Below are 20,000 nucleotides of genomic sequence, written 5' to 3'. Positions count from 1 at the left end.
TCTTCTTTGGCGGCCGCTTTTATTCACACTTGTGCGGTTGGCAGGGGGAAAATTGGCCCAGGCCTTTCTCGAACCGGCTGGTCCAGCCTGACGTTCGATTGAGTAGTTCGGGCAGGAATTTGGAACTTGTTCATGGTGTCGGCGATAGCTCGCCTACTCTTCGCAAAGGACGCTGTGGGCTCTTTGGCATCCAGCAACTAATGGCGGCAGATGGGCAACCCAGTTTAACTTCCATCCGAGAGACGGCACACACATGGATCGGTCACTCTACCTGTGAAACCCCAGCGTGACAGTTTTTGGACGCGTCGCGATTCGAACTTGGGCTCGACAGCTCGGAGGTGAGAGTGCATACATCTAGGCTGTCCTGTCATCTCTACACTACTACTGCCTGTGCTTTTATTGGCTCGTCCTCCCCAACCTCATCCTCTCCTGAATCTCTTCCACCAGTGTTGTCTCTTATTTAAGCCTCTGTCGAAGATGTTCCTTTTTCATCTTGTGAACCTGTAATCCTGAGCCACCCTCTCAGCAAACCCGCTTCCTTCATCTGTATCCTTCGGTCTTCAGGTTTCCTTTATTACCCAATTTTAAGAATCGTACAGGCGTATCGCCGCAAGCGTCTACTTTGCACACTCATCTTTTTTTTTTGGTCTGCATTATAAGGTCTTTGGCCTGGTCTTCCCTATCTTGTGAAGGATGCCAAATGCAGCAAGTACACCAAAGTAGGCCAAATGCAAGCCGGTCCTTCTCTTTACATCCTGCTCACGTCCCGACCATCTCCTGTTGTTGGTCTCCCGAGAAGGAATATTGTTGACCCGTTGTAACCTTCACCTTCTGTATTTGTGTTGAACATCTCGACGAGGTGAAACAATGACCCGGGGAGAAAATTAAACCTCACTCGGTGGCATCATGGTTGGAGCATCCACTCTTGAGTCTGGGAGGACAGTGCTCCGATTCAGGTCTTGGCCTCGTCGTATGGAAGACTTCAAACATGGTGTGTGATGTCAGTTCCTCGCAAGAAACGTAGAATTGAGGATATAGAGCGTGGCCAGGCCCAGTTGGCTTGGCGTCCTGTCGGGAGAAGGAAATTTGTCCTTGATTGCTCCGATAACTGTGGAGGCATCACCAGTACGTGTGTGTGTGTGTGTGTGTGTGTGTGTGTGTGTGTGTGTGTGTGTGTGTGTGTGTGTGTGTGTGTGTGTGCGTGTGTGTGCACACTCCAGCTCCTCCAAGAGCCTTTGACCCTGTGGAATAAATAAATAACGAGTCTGTTCTACTGTTGGCCCTAACTTTTGTCTTTTCTTCACTAAATCTAAGGCCATACAATTTCCTTTCCGAGCTTACGTTGCTCATCTCCTTCACAGATCTTAAATTAATCCTGTTTAGTCCATCATTACAAAATCTGACATTATTACATAACAATCGACAAGGAAATTAGATGCACATGAAGGCCGTTCGGCCCATCATGCCTGTGCCACGTCTACAACAGAAAAATTTATCAAAATGCAAAATGTTCTTTTTCTCTTAGACTTATATTAGAGTTTTAACAAAAAAAAAAAAACTTGTTTTTTTTTTCAGGGGAGGGGGCATGGGCGAAGGTAGTCTTGGATAAAAACACAACATCAACCACACAACACTCCTTGATGAAACCCCCACCAACAGCACTCCGTACACATGCACACAATCGCCCATTAATGCTCAAACTAACGAAAATTCCTTCCAACATCCCCGTACCCCTCTATCTCCATAACTTCCAGGTACCGATCTAATATAAACTATCTACTGTTTCTGCTGCCACCACCTTTCCAGGGAGACCATTCCATGCTGCATTAACTACTTTCTACCATCTTAACTCTCCTCTTCTTTACTCTCAGGCTATGGCCCCGGTCCTATCACTGTGTACTTTCTTGAATAATTCATCTTCACTTATTTTATCTCTACCTTTCATTATCTTAAGCATCTCCATCATATCTCCTCGTAACCGTCTCCTTTATGCATCTCCAATGCATAAAGCCCTGTCTCCTTCAGCCATATCTACCACCACCCCAGATCCTTCTCCTGTGTGACATGCTCAATAATTACCCCTTACATCCTGTAATCTCTATTTTCATTGATCTTTCCCATCCCAAACACCTTACACTTGCTCAGGTTAAATTACATCTGCCAATCTTTTGCCCAATCTATACAAGTATCAATACTTTCCTGTATCTCATCACCACCCCCTCTGCGATCCACCTCACCTCCGGCTTTGTGTCATCTGAAAATTTGGAAAGCCATCTCTTCACCCCACTATCCAAATCATTGATGTAAACAATGAATAGTAATGGTCCGAGTACTGACCCCTGAGGTACCCACCACTTACATCCGACAAGCAAGACATCCTCCCACTCACAGCCACTCTTTGCTTGCTATCATTAAGCCAGTTTGCAATCCAATTAGCGACCTGACCAGCCACTCCACAATCCCTCACTTTGGCTAACAACCCACGATGTGGTACCTTATCAAATGTCTTCTAAAAGTCTAGATATACTATGTCCACTGCCTTTCCCTCATCCACCCAATCAGAAACTGCTTCATAGAACTCTAAAAGATTTGTTAAACAGGAACTACCTTTGTGAAACCCATGCTGACTACCTTTAATAAGTTTGTATGTTTTTATATGGTTCCTCATCTAGTCCTTAATTGATGTCTCCAACACCTTCCCCACAACTGAAGTCAAACTAACAGGTCTTTAGTTTCCAAATTCTTCTCTGGATCCATTCTTAAATTATGGTGTTACATTTGCTACTCTCCATTCCTCCGGTACCTGTGCTGACTCCAGTGAGATATTGAAAATATCCGTTAACATCTCACTTACCTGCTCAGCCACCTCCATCAATACTCCCGGATGCATATCACCCGGACCCTGAGCGTTATCTACTCTTCGATTTTCTGGCTGTTCCTTTACTTCCTTCACTCCGACCTGGATCTTCTGAAAAAGCCCTTCCTCACCTCCTCAATTACTCAGCCATTGGCAATTCTCCTGACTGTTCTTGTGTAAAGTTGAAGCAAAATACCTGATTAATAAGCCTGCCATCTCACTTTCCTCACTGACCACTCTCCCGGTGCTATTCCTCAATGGGCCCACACTGGTCCTAACCTGTTCTTTTCCCCTGATGTAATTAAATGCCTTGTTGTTATGTTTAATATTCTTAGCCATGTCCTTCTCATACTCTCTTTTGGCTTGCCAAGTTATTTTCTTAACTCGCCTCTGTTTACTCCGATAGTGATATAAATCTAACTCCAGTCTTGTTATTTTAAACATAATAAATGCCTTCCGCTTCTCCTTAATATTATTCCTAATCTCACTGCTCAACCACCGTGGCCTATTCCTGCTTCTCGTTTGACACCTCATTGGAATGTACACTCCATACATTTGCTCCTTGATCATCTTTCCCGTCACATTGACTCATCCTGTTTGCTGTCTTAGTGCCAGATCCATTACCGCTTCTAACGCTAAGTTAAACAGATATGATGATAGATCCGATGATTCCGATTGTTGAGATGATGACAATGAGCAGTGTCATGACCTGCAAGCTTGTTGTGTTGTGCTCGAGCGATGTGATGGGATATGTGCTGATTGAAAGGGCTCGAACGGACATATCGTGGAGGAAATAACAAGAGAATGTTAATTATAGTGGATAGAAAAAGCCTCGTGATGGGAGGTTGGTATTTCGGGATTGCTGCGGATTGAAGGCGAATGACAACTAGCTGGTTGAATGAAAATGATTTCGGTTCTGATGGTTGACCCCTTTTGTACATCGATGATGTTCCGTCTGATTGTTCAATTATACTGGTGCAATGACCGAGGACGACGGGCGAGGGACTCGGTTTTGGTTCTGATGGTTGACCGCTTTCGTACATCGATGATGTTCCGACTGGTTGTTCGATTATACTTGTGCACTGACCATCAGACGATGGGTGAGGGACTCGGTTTTGATGGTTGACCGCTTTTGTACATCGATGATGTTCCGACTGGTTGTTCGATTACATTGGACAACAAAGATTTTGCTACTGGGGTTGAAACGTATGTTGTTGACTAAATCGAGTCTGCTGATTCTGAATCTGAAGTCAGAATTTTCTCAGCACATCAGGATTTTGAGTTATACATCTGGTCCAATGACAGTAGTTTGCCCTGTTGGGTGATTTTGAGTGATTATAAGTTATTATTTCTTGTATTTTTGCTTTCAATTATAGCAATACAACTGTTGTAAAATATTATTTTTCATAAAGAGTGCTTTGGAATGCACTTTAAATTGTTAAAAATGGATGAAAACCGACCAAGCTATGACTTTTAAGTAAAATTTTGGACGCGCATTACAAGTTTTGCGTGCCGCTTCCATGCTGAGAGGAGTTAATAACTTGAGACTAAAATGTTTAAATGCAATGTATATATTTTAAGAATGCATCAAGTTTGGAATTCATATTATGCTCTAATGGTATCTATATTTTCAGGTCAGGTCAGGTATGGGAGCATGTGCCAGAACAGCGCGTCGCTGCGTCCACTTTCCGCCGGTACTCCAGGGGCCTCCGTCTGGCCATCCCCCAGGCAGATGCCAGGCCCATCCCCATCTCCTTGAGATGATGGTCAACCTGCTGCAACCATGAGGCACGTGGTCGGCCCACTGGCCTCCTCCACTCATGAGACTCCCTCGCTGAGAGAATCTGGTGAGCAGGATCAGCGTCAGGAAAACGAGCCACATGTCCATACAGCCGCAGCTGACGCTCACGGACTATGCAGGTAACAAATCTCATCCGAGTCTCTCTCAGCAACCGCTCGTTGGACACAAAATCCGACCAGCGATAGCCAAGGATTCTCCGAAGAGACCTGGTACCAAAGGAATTAAGTCTCCGTCTCAGATCCTTGGTCAAAGTCCAAGTCTCGCACCCATAGAGCAAGACTGGAAGTACCAAGGACCTGAAGACTCGGACTTTCGTCCTCCCGCACAGGTACTGGCAGCGCCACACCCCATGATCCAGTGAATCCATGACTCCCCAGGCCCGACCCAGACGTCTATTGACCTCCGGCTCACAACCTGCGGAGACATGAATATCACTGCCAAGGTAAGTGAATCTATCCACGACCTCAACATCCTCACCGCAAACAGACACAGACAGGACAGCAGCATCCAAGATGTCACCGAAAGCCTGGATCTTAGTTTTGACCCAAGAAATCCGTAATCCCAATGGCTCAGACTCCTCATTCAGCACCTCGAGGGCCCCCAAGAGGATGTCTAAAGTCTCCGCAAAGATGACTGCATCATCTGCAAAATCAAGGTCCGAGATCTTGACATTGCCAAACGATGCATCGCAACTTGATCTCTCCGACATCCTCCCTAGAATCCAGTCCATACAAGTGCTGAAAAGTGTGGGGGCAAGTACACATCGCTGACGAACTCCAGTAACAACTGGAAATAAGTCAGAGATGGTACCACCACACTTCACAGCACTCTCAGTACCAGAGTAGAGTTCAGACATCAGATCGATCAGTTTTGGTGGCACCCCACGAAGACCAAGAATCCTCCAGAGGACATCCCGATTCATTGAATCGAACGCTTTACAGAGATCAACATAGGCTGCAAGCAGCCCCTGCCGAAACTCTCGTCTGCGTTCGGTGAGGACACGAAGTGCAAGGATACGGTCAATCGTTGACCTCTTTGGTGTAAAGCCTGACTGCTCTGGACGCTGGTGCTCAAGCAGATGGTGGCGAACCCTATCAAGAATTATCCGAGCAAAGACCTTGCCCGGCACTGAGAGCAGCGTCACCCCTCGGTAGTTGTTGCAGTCTTGGCGATCACCCTTCCCTTTCCAGAGAGGGACAACAAGGCCCCTCTTCCAGTCAGTTGGGATGATGCCTGTGTTCCAGGCAGAGCACAAAGCTGCATGCAACGACACGAGTGCAGCATTTCCACCAGCCTTGAGAAGTTCAGCATGGATGCTACAGATCCCTGGAGCTTTGTCCCGTTTCAACTGGTTCACCGCAGCCCGTGTTTCCACAAGCGATGGTGGACCACAGTTGATTCGAGGGTCAGCAACACGGATTGTAACACCCTTGACGTCCAACTCGACAGCTGGGGGATCAGCCTGGTACAACCGCTCAAAGTAACCGGCCCAGCGGGCCTTCACTTCAGACTCCTCTGTCAAGAGCCTACCACTCTCTGCTCGAACTGCAGTGCTCCGAGGGATGGGCTTGGATGAACGTAATGCGCGAATTCCCCTGTAAGCGGGACGAGAATCACCTGTCCACAGGTGATGCTCTACCCCCTCACAGATTCCTCGCACATAGGCCTCCTTGTCCACCCTCAGTGCAAGTACAGTTTTACACCTCAGCTCCCTGAACAGCTCAGCTCTGCCATTCAGCCTGGCCCTGCGACTCTGGTCAATGGTATCCAGTGTCCCTTGAGAGACAAAATTCTTCTTTGCCCTGCGGTGAACTCCAAGGCATCCACCGGCAACATCAAGGACGGTGGTCTTGAAGGCGCTCCACAACTCTTCAGGACCCCCCAAAGCACCCAGACCCCCCAAGTGTCCACTCAGCCTGTTCGCAAACTCCTCAGCTACTCTCTCATCCCTGAGCTTGGCAACATCCAGCCTCGGCTGGGATGGTACCATTCTCCAGGATTTAAGGTGCAGCTTTAGAGTTGCTACAACAAGCCTGTGGTCAGTATTGAGGAACTGAGCACTCCGGTGGACCCTGCAGTTCTGGATCGTCCTCCAGCGACCATCAATGAGGACATGGTCAATCTCCTTTGCCACACCGCCAGCGTTGGAATACCAAGTCCAGCGATGAGCTTGTGGGCGCTGAAACCATGAACCAGCCACCCTAAGTCCATGACTTCTTGCAAAGTCAAGGAACTTAGTGCTATTCTGGTTCATAGTTCCTGACCCATGGGGACCAACACACACCTCATAACCATCCCTATCAGTTCCAGTCGATGCATTGAAATCCCCCAAGACTAGAAGTGTATCTCGTCTGGGGCACTGATCAACCACAGACTTGAGTGTGGCGTAGAATGCATCCTTCACGGTGAGATCACTCGCCTCAGTCGGAGCATAAATAGAGACCAGGGAAATGACACCTAAGGAGTGGCGAATCCTTAATCTCATAATACGCTCGTTGACCGGTGTTACCTCAATTATCATTGGGGTCAGCTTATTGGACACAGCTACAGCAACTCCTTGGGTATGGTAACCATCAGAGCGACCAGACCAATAGTAGGTGTAACCACCCACCATTATCTCGCCACAATCCGGTCTCCGAACCTCAGAGAGAGCTGCAATCCCGATGTCCAAACGCTTGAGCTCAGATGATAACAGAGACAGGTGATCATCCTCTCTTCGGGATAGGACATTCCAGGCACCCACCCGAAGGGACCGCCTCAGGTTAACCCAAGGAGACCGCCGTCTGGTGGACGACACCTCAGCACCACTCCGACACACTCTCCCGCAATCTGACCCAGGGATGTTACCCCGTGGTTTCCCTCCTATCAAAGATTGGGGGTCCCGAAGGCTTTGCCCCAATCCTGTCATCCGCTGAGCTGCCCTGCGAAGGGAAGCTGCACAGGAGGTACTCCCACGGAGTGGGTTTTCAGATTTTTTTTGCGTTTTTGCGTTTTGCGGAATGAAGGGTTTTACGGTGGCCGGAGTGCAAATCCTGCCACCAACCTCCTTATAAGAAGTGACCCAACTGCAGGAGGACGTCCGCAGACATAGTTGGGCACTAGATATGGATGGCCGTTGGCTCATAAGGAGCTCCTCCGCCCTTTGACAGGTTTTGTTTTTAATCCTGCTGGGTGTCCATATCCAAACACCCTCCTCACCAGAAAACCTGGTGGGGGAGACGGTTTAGTCGCCGACAACCCGACCATGGAACAGGTTAGTACAGGTTTACATGGTACCTGTAGCAGGTCACAGATCGAACCTGACCTGACATTAAATTAGATATATTTTCAGGTTATTACCGAATATATGTTTTTCTGTTTATTTTCAGGTTACGCATATGTTACTACAGGCATCATGAATTGGCAAGGCTGTGTGAATCACCCTGATAACTTTTGTGATATCTGTGGGAAATACACTCCACGTAGCCAGTGCAAGAACTTCAGCAAAAGGGTGAAAGCTGCTTTCAAGTATTATTTTGAATGTTAAGTTGGAGACCAAGACGAGCTGGGCGCCTCATGTTTGATGCACCATGTGTAACTCGGGGCTTACGCGGTGGTTGAGCGGCTAAAGGAAGGGAATGCCTTTTGCTGTGCCAATGACATGGCATGAGCCAAGGAATCATCACTCTGACTGCGACTTTTGTATGACAAATATTGCTGGTTTCTCAACGACAAACAAGTCAAAAATTGTATATCCACATTGTAAGTCTGCTCTGAAGCCAGTCCCCCATGACTTGGATTCTCCTGTGCCAGTTCCACCAGAAGCTGCTGCAGACGAAAGCGATGACAACTCTGACGATGCTATGGGTGATACGGATGAACTGTACGAACCTGAGTCGGAAGAAAAGAAGCCACAATTACTCAATTCAGAAGAATTAAATGATCTGGTGAGAGACCTGTCATTGCCAAAGGAGAAGGCTGAAGTTTTTGGGCTCCAGACTACAGCAATGGAATCTCCTCGAGGAAGGAACCAAAATTTCCTACTTCCGTACTTCCATGATCGCCACGAACTTCAAACTTCGCTGCCTTTTTTAAAGATAGAAAATGATGTTTGTTTCTGTGCTCATGTTCACGGCCTAACGCGTGAGCTCGGAAACAAGGAACAAGCTTCTTGTGCCTAAGGAACAGTATGGAACAGCTGCGAGGACAGCAATCATTATCTTGTAAAAGACTGACCTGAAAGGCATGAACACATAGTTGGCAGGTACAATGTGCATCACGAGCCATTGGTAGATCCACAAAAAGTCTACCTTCCACCGCTTCCCATCAAACTTGTCCTGATGAAAAACTTTGAAAAGGCATTCGATCACGACGGTAATGGTTTGCAATGTCTCGGAGAGAAGTTTGGCGCAGAGAAAAGTGCTGCTGAACTCAAAGCGGGGCATATTCGTTGGTCCCCGGATCCGAGAACTGATGTGTGATCCCGAGTTCGAAAATAACCCGAAACCCACTTGAGTTTGCAGCATGGGAAGCATTTGTGTTGGTTGTGCAGAACTTTCTTGGGAACCGTAGAGCTGAACAGTATGTGGAATTAGTGGACAACATGCTCAAGGCCTATCAGCGAATGGGCTGTCGGATGTCTCTCAAAATGCACTTCTTGCATTCTCATCTTGATTTCTTCCCACCTAATCTGGGTGAGGTAAACGATGAGCAATGAGCATGGCGAAAGGTTCCACCAAGACATTTCGGTCATGGAAGCTAGGTATCATTAATACGTATACATATTTTGAAAACCTGACGTGCTCCCTAAATTCTGACTACAGATTTGAAATCAGCAGGCCAGATTTAGCCACGAACACCTGCATTTCCCTGAGTAGCAGACGAAAAGGTTTTTTTTGTCGCCCAGCGTGCACTAATGCTCTGACCGGCGGACGACGGGCGAGGGACTCGGTGGCAGGATGTCTATCTGATGGTGGCCTTTGAGCGTTTATCATCGAACGTGCACTTCGTTCTTCGCATGGTTTTGAATTGCACACCGATTGTGTGATACGACGTTCGCACATCGGCACATCCAGGTGTTGGGAGTTCGGTGCAACGTGGTTCCCAGAGGAAACTTGTACAGCAGTCGCATGAGAGAGCTGCACTCGGAGACATCAAGGGACGACAGACGTGTCGGGACGCAGTGTACGGGATTTAAACGTGGGATCCTGGGCGGAATGACGAGCCAAGCACTTTGATGTGAAATGCCAAACGAGCTAACGCAACACTCGGATTATTGTCGAGAGTATTTAGTGCTTTGAGAAGATCGAATTGGTAAATTGACCAACAAGGTGCAGCCACTGAAGGACGACTCGTCCCGGGATGTCGCGCACCCATAAAATATGTTCATCCACGCGCGGCGCGCCGAGTGGGATGTCCTGCCATCGTTGCGTTTGAGTACGATTTCGCTGATTGTTTTGGCTCGTCAGATTGTTATTCAGATTTCTCCTTTCCCCTCATGTCCGTGAAGACGTTTGGGGTCGTTCTTGATTTGCATTCAACTGAGACAACCGTTGAGGGGGCTGCGGTGGGGGGATGTTGGTGGGGATAGGGTTTAAGGTTTCTCCGCAAAGAATGGAATTATCCCTGGCGAGCCGATCGCAGCAATCTTTCAAGAAGATGTTTATGATTGTGTGAATGACGCACACCATCACTCGGAAGGTCTGTCGATTCAATCTGTAATAATTAGATCTCCCTTTGCTTGATCCCTGACCTTGGGTAGTGCAGATCACGGTGGTGCTTGATAGGTGGTCCAATGTCCTTTGTCTCCCTGTCAGGTTATGTTGTACTGCTATGGTAAGCGTACAACTGGAATGCACAACAGAAACGGACACATCATCATCATCAAGTGGAACAACAAACGCTGCATTGGAGCCATTAGGAGGAACCTGGATTTGAAATTGAGTTTCAGTCGCTGCTCCTCTACCCTCAAACCCAACCAGGCACATGAGAAATGAAAGCATCATCAAGCAAGCCCTGATTGATGGGTGTTCCACGTTGCAATCTGTGAAACATTTAAGTTGGGAGCAAAGTCACACAAAGGATGTGCAAGTGCGAGTCATAGTACATTTGATTTGTCTCGTCGAATGGAACGAAAGCCCCATCAGTTAAAATACCGCTTTTGTGCCACACCGGTGGTTCGAATCCAAGCGGTGGATCTTTGGATTCAGCCAATGTTGGGCTTGCTTCAAAAGCAGGCCTGTGTTCATGAGTGCTTTTGGAGTCTGTACCAGAATCTCAAGCTGGTGATAATACGTGCCACTCCCGTGCCGGATCGGGCCAGATTTGGCCCACTTAGGCCGTTGGCCATGTGTAAAAGGAGTTTGATTTATCGGCTGTACTTGGCGATTGCATCATTGTCCATGAGTGTCTGACGTTAATCCAAAATATCTATCATCCACCCTTCCACTCCCCCCCCCCCCGCTCCCCGAGACCTTGTCATCACAAAATGATGACGACACATTGCTGGAGACCTCCATGCACGTGATGGACGTTGAAGATCCCACGGTGCCCTTCGCAAAGAGTAGGCGAGCCATTGCCGACACCATCACAAGTTACAAAATTCCTGCCTTGACTACTTCGTCGAACGGCAGGCCTGGCCAGCCGGTTCGTGAAAGCCTTGGACCAAAAACTTTCTCCAGCCAACCCCACGATAACTCTGATGAAAGTTTCAACAATTGCAGCCGTTCAAGGAAGAATGAAGAAGAAGAAGATTGTTTTGAGCCTTGGTGGAACCCATCACCTGCGTTGGGCATGATCATTCCACGCATGAATCTTTCAAGATCATCAGTCAGAGCGTCAGAAAAATAATAAATTTACAAGTTTACTCCGCGCCACGTGACCCTTCCTCATTACAACGTTTGAAATGGTTTATCAAAATACCGCCCAATCAAAAGTAAGTCACTCTGAAGAGTGTGCTTAGGGGCCATCTATTTATGACATATGCAAATATGGCAGAATTTAAACACATGCCTTCTATGTCCTCATTACTCAAAACACACACACACACACACACACACACACACACACACACACACACACGGACATACAGACAGACATACATGACCTTGGGGGAGCCTGCTCACAGGAAATGAGGTTCTTACTTTAGGTAAGCAACTATTGTGAGCTTTGTGATCAGGACAAGTCAACTGAAGGATGTTGTAGAATTATTATCATTTATAATTATATTATGACACCTTAGGTGTGTGTGCGTGTGTCCAGGTGAGGTGAAAGGTTGCTGTTGATTTGCATAGAACATAAATATAATGTTAGATTAGCTTAATGGAGTGTAAATCCACTGCAGGCATGGTGGCCTCATTGGTCTCATGTGTACCCATTTCCTTGTGTATGTCTTCCCACTCTGATGGAAGTTTTCAAAATCACGTTTGGGAGTTTTATTTTTTTTACTCTGATGCAATCCCATGTGCGCATCTCAATCGACACTGAAGTGTAACGAAAACATCTCGTGTTTTCTTGCTCGAAGACAGCACGAGACGTTATTTCTCCTTTTCCATTTTCTCAATTCCACTCATGGGAACAGATTTTGTCTACAATGGAGATTTAAATTCTGCTGCAATATTCGGAGGTACACTATGGAGTCCAGTTAAAGTTCTCATCTGATAGGTTATTGGAATCTAACCAGCGGAGCACCATGGGGCTGTTGCAGCTCAGGAAGAGGTTAAAATGTCTTCTTCACAGTAATGGGAGCAAAACTAGTTATTTTAACCCCAAGGAGGAATTTTTAAATTGACCAAGAGTAATAACCCTGGACTGTGTTCAACATCCACATTGCTAAAATGGGGCTGGCAGGATGGGCTTGTGGTATACACGTTTGCCTGTAAATTGTCAAGCATGGGTTCAAAATGAAGGTGGCAATTCATCCGGCTTTATAGAGGACAGCCCGGTATGGAGTGCACAGCCTGGCATGTGGAGCACAGCCCGGTTGGGGGAGGGCAGCCCGGTTTGCGGAGGGCAGCCCGGTTTGCGGAGGACAGCACGGTTTGCGGAGGACAGCACGGTTTGCGGAGGACAGCACGGTTTGCGGAGGACAGCACGGTTTGCAGAGGACAGCATGGTTTGCGGAGGACAGCACGGTTTGCGGAGGACAGCACGGTTTGCAGAGGACAGCACGGTTTGCGCAGGACAGCACGGTTTGCGGAGGACAGCACGGTTTGCGGAGGACAGCACGGTTTGCGCAGGACAGCACGGTTTGCGCAGGACAGCACGGTTTGCGGAGGAGAGGCCGGTTTGCGGAGGAGAGGCCGGTTTGCGGAGGAGAGGCCGGTTTGCGGAGGAGAGGCCGGTTTGCGGAGGAGAGGCCGGTTTGCGGAGGAGAGGCCGGTTTGCGGAGGAGAGGCCGGTTTGCGGAGGAAAGGCCGGTTTGCGGAGGAGAGGCCGGTTTGCGGAGCAGAGGCCGGTTTGCGGAGCAGAGGCCGGTTTGCGGAGGAGAGGCCGGTTTGCGGAGGAGAGGCCGGTTTGCGGAGGAGAGGCCGGTTTGCGGAGGAGAGGCCGGTTTGCGGAGGAGAGGCCGGTTTGCGGAGGAGAGGCCGGTTTGCGGAGGAGAGGCCGGTTTGCGGAGTAGAGGCCGGTTTGCGGAGGAGAGGCCGGTTTGCGGAGGACAGCCCGGTTTGCGGAGGACAGCCCGGTTTGCGGAGGACAGCCCGGTTTGCGGAGGACAGCCCGGTTTGCGGAGGACAGCCGGGTTTGCGGAGGACAGCCGGGTTTGCGGAGGACAGCCGGGTTTGCGGAGGACAGCCGGGTTTGCGGAGGACAGCCGGGTTTGCGGAGGACAGCCGGGTTTGCGGAGGACAGCCGGGTTTGCGGAGGACAGCCGGGTTTGCGGAGGACAGCCGGGTTTGCGGAGGACAGCCGGGTTTGCGGAGGACAGCCGGGTTTGCGGAGGACAGCCGGGTTTGCGGAGGACAGCCGGGTTTGCGGAGGACAGCCGGGCTTGCGGAGGACAGCCGGGCTTGCGGAGGACAGCCGGGCTTGCGGAGGACAGCCGGGCTTGCGGAGGACAGCCGGGCTTGCGGAGGACAGCCGGGCTTGCGGAGGACAGCCGGGCTTGCCGAGGACAGCCGGGCTTGCCGAGGACAGCCGGGCTTGCCGAGGACAGCCGGGCTTGCCGAGGACAGCCGGGCTTGCCGAGGACAGCCGGGCTTGCCGAGGACAGCCGGGCTTGCCGAGGACAGCCGGGCTTGCGGAGGACAGGCCGGGTTTGCGGAGGACAGGCCGGTTTGCGGAGGACAGGCCGGTTTGCGGAGGACAGGCCGGTTTGCGGAGGACAGGCCGGTTTGCGGAGGACAGGCCGGTTTGCGGAGGACAGGCCGGTTTGCGGAGGACAGGCCGGTTTGCGGAGGACAGGCCGGTTTGCGGAGGACAGGCCGGTTTGCGGAGGACAGGCCGGTTTGCGGAGGACAGGCCGGTTTGCGGAGGACAGGCCGGTTTGCGGAGGACAGGCCGGTTTGCGGAGGACAGGCCGGTTTGCGGAGGACAGGCCGGTTTGCGGAGGACAGGCCGGTTTGCGGAGGACAGGCCGGTTTGCGGAGGACAGGCCGGTTTGCGGAGGACAGGCCGGTTTGCGGAGGACAGGCCGGTTTGCGGAGGACAGGCCGGTTTGCGGAGGACAGGCCGGTTTGCGGAGGACAGGCCGGTTTGCGGAGGACAGCCCTGTTTGCGCAGGACAGCCCGGTTTGCGCAGGACAGCCCGGTTTGCGCAGGACAGCCCGGTTTGCGCAGGACAGCCCGGTTTGCGCAGGACAGCCCGGTTTGCGGAGGACAGCCCGGTTTGCGGAGGACAGCCCGGTTTGCGGAGGACAGCCCGGTTTGCGGAGGACAGCCCGGTTTGCGGAGGACAGCCCGGTTTGCGGAGGACAGCCCGGTTTGCGGAGGACAGCCCGGTTTGCGGAGGACAGCCCGGTTTGAGGAGGACAGCCCGGTTTGCGGAGGACAGCCCGGGTTTTTTTGCGGAGGACAGCCCGGGTTTTTTTGCGGAGGACAGCCCGGGTTTTTTTTTGCGGAGGAGAACCCGGGTTTTATTTTGCGGAGGAGAGCCCGGGTTTTATTTTGCGGAGGAGAGCCCGGTTTTTATTTTGCGGAGGAGAGCCCGGTTTTTATTTTGCGGAGGAGAGCCCGGTTTTTATTTTGCGGAGGAGAGCCCGGTTTTTATTTTGCGGAGGAGAGCCCGGTTTTTATTTTGCGGAGGAGAGCCCGGTTTTTATTTTGCGGAGGAGAGCCCGGTTTTTATTTTGCGGAGGAGAGCCCGGTTTTTATTTTGCGGAGGAGAGCCCGGTTTTTATTTTTGCGGAGGAGAGCCCGGTTTTTATTTTGCGGAGGAGAGCCCGGTTTTTATTTTGCGGAGGAGAGCCCGGTTTTTATTTTGCGGAGGAGAGCCCGGTTTTTATTTTGCGGAGGAGAGCCCGGTTTTTATTTTGCGGAGGAGAGCCCGGTTTTTATTTTGCGGAGGAGAGCCCGGTTTTTATTTTGCGGAGGAGAGCCCGGTTTTTATTTTGCGGAGGAGAGCCCGGTTTTTATTTTGCGGAGGAGAGCCCGGTTTTTATTTTGCGGAGGAGAGCCCGGTTTTTATTTTGCGGAGGAGAGCCCGGTTTTTATTTTGCGGAGGAGAGCCCGGTTTTTATTTTGCGGAGGAGAGCCCGGTTTTTTTTTTGCGGAGGACAGCCCGGTTTTTATTTTGCGGAGGAGAGCCCGGGTTTTTGTTCGGAGGAGAGCCCGAGTTTTTTTTGCGTCGGAGAGGCTGGGTTCTTTTTGCGGAGGAGAGCCCGGTTTTTTTTTTTGCGGAGGAGAGCCCGGACAACAGCCAGGTTTGCGGAGGACAGCGGGTTTGCGGAGGACAGCACGGTTTGCGGAGGACAGCCCGGTTTGCGGAGGACCGCACGGTTTGCGGAGGACAGCCTGGTTTGCGGAGGACAGCCGGGTTTGCGGAGGACAGCCGGGTTTGCGGAGGACAGCCGGGTTTGCGGAGGACAGCCGGGTTTGCGGAGGACAGCCGGGTTTGCGGAGGACAGCCGGGTTTGCGGAGGACAGCCGGGTTTGCGGAGGACAGCCGGGTTTGCGGAGGACAGCCGGGTTTGCGGAGGACAGCCGGGTTTGCGGAGGACAGCCGGGTTTGCGGAGGACAGCCGGGTTTGCGGAGGACAGCCGGGTTTGCGGAGGACAGCCGGGTTTGCGGAGGACATCCAGGCTTGCCGAGGACAGCCGGGCTTGCCGAGGACAGCCGGGCTTGCCGAGGACAGCCGGGCTTGCGGAGGACAGCCCGGTTTGCGGAGGACAGCTCGGTTTGCGGACAGCCCGGTTTGCGGAGGACAGCCCGGTTTTTTTTTTTGCGGAGGAGAGCCTGGGGTTTTTTTGTGGAGGAGAGCCCGCGTTTTTTTTGCGGAGGATAGCCCGGTTTTGTTTTGTTTTTGTTTTTTTTGCCGAGGACAGCCCGGTTTTTTTTTTTTTGCGTCGGACAGCCCGGGTTTGTTTTTTTGCGGAGGACAGCCCGGGTTTGTTTTTTTTGCGGAGGACAGCCCGGGTTTGTTTTTTTTTGCGGAGGACAGCCCGGGTTTGTTTTTTTGCGTAGGAAAGCCCCGGTTTGTTTTTTTTTTGCGGAGGACAGCCCGGTTTTGTTTTTTTTGCGGAGGACAGCCCGGGTTTGTTTTTTTGCGGAAGACAGCCCAGGTTTTTTTTTGCGGAGGACAATCCCCATTTTTGGCTACTCTGTCCTCGAGTGATACAAAAGCAGACACCTTTATGTTCTTTATATTCCTCTTGAGTCACCCATCCTTTGGACCCACAATTATAATTTTTGATTTTTGGTTTGCATTGGTTAATATATTTGTCATTTAATTAATCCCACATTTGTATTGTTCCTGTGAATGCCAACAAAGATCCTATTTGTCATGTTTCCTCATGACGTCTTTACATTATGGCTATTACTTGACAGTTAAATGTTTGTCTTGCCACAAATGCCAAAGCGAATGTCGTCTTTCAACTCAGAATGTTCAAAAGATAATCAGCTCCTACATGTCCTCAATACCATGCAGCAATGCTCATACAGAACGGGATTTTCAATGATGACCACCGCTTGGAGAAACGAGAGGAATGCATTGGACGTGGACAGTGTGGAAGCAAAGTTCAAGCTCTGCATTAATTTTTTCAGAAGATGCGAAGACATTTTCATTCACTTCCTGGGGGAACAAACAATTTCTGCATTATGGCAGGAAAGGACAGATATATCAACACTAGTCAATCTGAGAATTTCATTGCACATTTAACTTTTTGGTCGTGTTTATAACTGTGTTTCTTGGGAATTTCACTTTTTAGGAAAATGAAGAAAAAAAAAATCAGAAGTTTTTCTTATTCCCCAGGAAGTGAATGTTCATGTGTTTGGATCCTTCTGAAAAATCAATGCAGTTTTCGAGCTTTGCTTCCACAATGTCCACTCCCAGTGTGTTCCTCTCATCCTCTGTTGTTGAGGTCCCTTGATGGTCACCCTTGTTTGAATCCTGACCCAGCTATGAACAGACATCCTGGCGTTTCACAGGCAGGGTGATTCATCAATGTGAGTGCCATCCCTCGGATGGAGGACTCGTCTGCCGGCATTAGTTGCCATCAAAGATACCATGGTGTCCTTCGTGAAGAGTAAGTTTGTTCTCGCCGGCACCCTGAACAAAATACAAATTCCTGTGTCAGAGTGGCCACCCGACCAGGATTGTAGCTTAGGAACTGCTTCGGCAGGTTTCAAACCTGAGAGGCACGAATGCCAAGCAGTGAGCCGTCACTGCAGTGTGAACAGCTCCGTTTGGCATTCCTCGTTCAAGCCTGAAAAGCCGAGTTTTAAGATGTTCCGTGACTTTGCCCTCCAGTGATGGAGTGTTGTATTATTCCAGATCGATGACTCCATCGGGGGTGTGAACATCATTCCGTCGATCAATTTCAATCTTCACAGTCTCGCTGACCAACTTTTGCTCACTTTATTCTGTGTCGAGGAAATGCAAAGCAACTGAGAAGGAAACCATCACATGCCATCCATTGTGTGTGCGTACCTGTGCACCTACAAGCGTGCATACCTGTGCGTTATGCATACCTTGACAAATTTTTACATACAATGTTTACTTTGCCTGTTCAGCCACGGTGTTCTTCACTGCATCCATTATCCCCGCATTACACCTTCTTTTAAATACACCAATCGAATGAAAACTGTGTGCGTGCATGCGCGATGTTAAACTCTCCTGAAATGGCTTGCATTCCCATCTAAGCACGCTTCTGTCGCCCAGCAATGGATGGAGTGCTCGGAGCTTGGAATTGTGGGTCTTCTTGTGTCCCTGTGACAAGTGCAGCCACGCTGGAAGTAGTTTCGAGCTCAAGTGATCTGGAATTGGGCAGACTTAAAATCCCTTTTACATTTCTATTCTGCCATCAAGGTACACCCTGCAGCCACCAGTATTCCAGTTGGAATCGTTTTCGGTAAACGTTTTCGGAAAACGGTATAATCCGTTTGTACTTTTCGAAGGAACGCCATGTTCGTGTCGGAGTAAGTTCGTGCATCTGCGGATTATTAGGGTTGCTTAACCCCCATAACCTTGAAGAAGATCCTTCGGCATGCTCTTATTACGTCATGTTGAAGCGTGTTCCTAACAGGGACACTTGTTACCTCCACCACCAAAGGTGGAATCAGTATATGTTTTCCTGTCGATCTGTCTGTCTGTCTGTCTGTGAACAGGATGTCTCGAAACGTTATGGACGGATTCGGACGAAATTTGGTGGACAGGATGGGTGTGCAAATGTTCCATGAACACTCAGTTTGCGAAGTATTTTTCATTAACCTCATCTTACCATCATAACCCAACCATGCCAAAAGGCCTCATGCTTCGTGAGATATCATATGCACTTTGGAATCTTCTGAACTGGTCTTGGGCCCTTCACAAGAATTTGCTCTGTCTTGGGAATCCATGTGAAGCATATGTTTAGGTTCCCTGTATTACTCTCAAACTATAACAAGGACAGAAAAACCAGTTCACATTCATCATTATGTCACCCTTGTTTTGTATGACCCCATCATTGCCCTCCAGGTTTGTATGACCCCATCATTCCCCTCTAGGTTTGTATGACCCCATCATTCCCCTCTCGGTTTGTATGATCCCATCATACCCCTCTCGGTTTGTATGATCCCATCATACCCCTCTCGGTTTGTATGATCCCATCATACCCCTCTCAGTTTGTATGATCCCATCATACCCCTCTCGGTTTGTATGATCCCATCATTCCCCTCTCGGTTTGTGTGATCCCATCATACCCCTCTCGGTTTGTATGATCCCATCATTCCCCTCTCGGTTTGTGTGATCCCATCATACCCCTCTCGGTTTGTATGATCCCATCATTCCCCTCTCGGTTTGTATGATCCCATCATACCCCTCTAGGTTTGTATGATCCCATCATACCCCTCTCGGTTTGTATGATCCCATCATTCCCCTCTCGGTTTGTATGATCCCATCATTCCCCTCTCAGTTTGTATGATCCCATAATACCCCTCTCGGTTTGTATGACCCCATCATTCCCCTCTAGGTTTGTATGATCCCATCATACCCCTCTCGGTTTGTTTGACCCCATCATACCCCTCTCAGTTTGTATGATCCCATCATACCCCTCTAGGTTTGTATGACCCCATCATACCCCTCTAGGTTTGTATTACCCCATCATACCCCTCGAGGTTTGTATGACCCCATCATTCCCCTCTATGTTTGTATGACCCCATCAGGCCCTCTAGGTTTGTATGACCCCATCATACCCCTCATGAATCCATCATTCCCCTCTAGGTTTGTATGAATCCATCATTCCCCTCTAGGTTTGTATGACCCCATCATACCCCTCTAGGTTTGTATGAATCCATCACTGCCTTTCCTGATGATTTGATCACATGACACCGATTGCAGGCCCCAAGTGTCACGTGATTGTGAAGGTTTCCATTTTGTTTACAATGTCAGTGGAAAAGATTTTAATTTCTCCTTCTTTAATGCCATCCTTGTAATTCATTAATCCTAAACACAAGTGTGTTTTTTCTTCCTATTGGAGGACTCCATTTTGTTTCCACTTCATCACATCTAAAAGTACTTCCTGTTGGTGGTCAGAGAGGAGATTTAGTAATTGGATGTAGCCCTCAATGATGTCATGCATTGTATACATTGATGGAGAATCTTTACATGGACATAAATTCCTGGTGGAAATAGGAATGTTTGGTGAACTCTTCAATCATATTAGGATATACCAGCAGAATACCTGCCCTGCAGGTGATTTCTTCCCAGCATGCAACACGTTCTTCTGACG

At 49.4% G+C, this 20,000-nt stretch overlaps 1 protein-coding gene and 1 long non-coding RNA gene across 8 annotated transcripts in view; one reads left to right on the top strand and one right to left on the bottom strand.

Annotated features, from left to right (window-relative positions):
* The window catches only part of LOC147031115 (nectin-3-like), a 141,731-nt gene that overhangs the window by 25,410 nt on the left and 96,321 nt on the right, over window positions 1–20,000 (top strand). For 2 of the 6 annotated variants that reach the window (XM_085875847.1, XM_085875848.1), the window contains exon 1: window positions 3,939–3,957. The exons of 3 other annotated variants lie outside the window; for them this stretch is intronic. In XM_085875847.1, coding sequence (XP_085731973.1) covers window positions 3,954–3,957 — 4 coding nt within the window. In that variant the 5' untranslated portion in view covers window positions 3,939–3,953. Of the gene's footprint in view, window positions 339–3,938; window positions 3,958–20,000 lie in introns of those variants that run through there. One more of the 6 variants, XM_085875851.1, reaches the window with a different exon arrangement.
* Window positions 19,646–20,000, bottom strand: part of LOC147031116 (uncharacterized) — a 17,123-nt gene continuing 16,768 nt past the window's right edge. For both annotated transcript variants that reach the window (XR_015056667.1, XR_015056666.1), the window contains exons 3-4: window positions 19,953–20,000; window positions 19,646–19,790 (exon numbers count right to left, since the gene is read on the bottom strand). The exon at window positions 19,953–20,000 is cut by the window's right edge and continues 39 nt beyond it. This is a non-coding gene — a long non-coding RNA (uncharacterized LOC147031116). The remainder of the gene's footprint in view (window positions 19,791–19,952) is intronic.

This window comes from Eptatretus burgeri, chromosome 3, assembly GCF_056783735.1.
Source record: "Eptatretus burgeri isolate ZD-2024b chromosome 3, Ebu_testis_v1, whole genome shotgun sequence".
Classification (NCBI taxonomy): Eukaryota; Metazoa; Chordata; class Myxini; order Myxiniformes; family Myxinidae; genus Eptatretus; species Eptatretus burgeri.
Note: the sequence above shows the minus strand (reverse complement) of the source record. Positions and strands in the feature narration are given on the sequence as shown.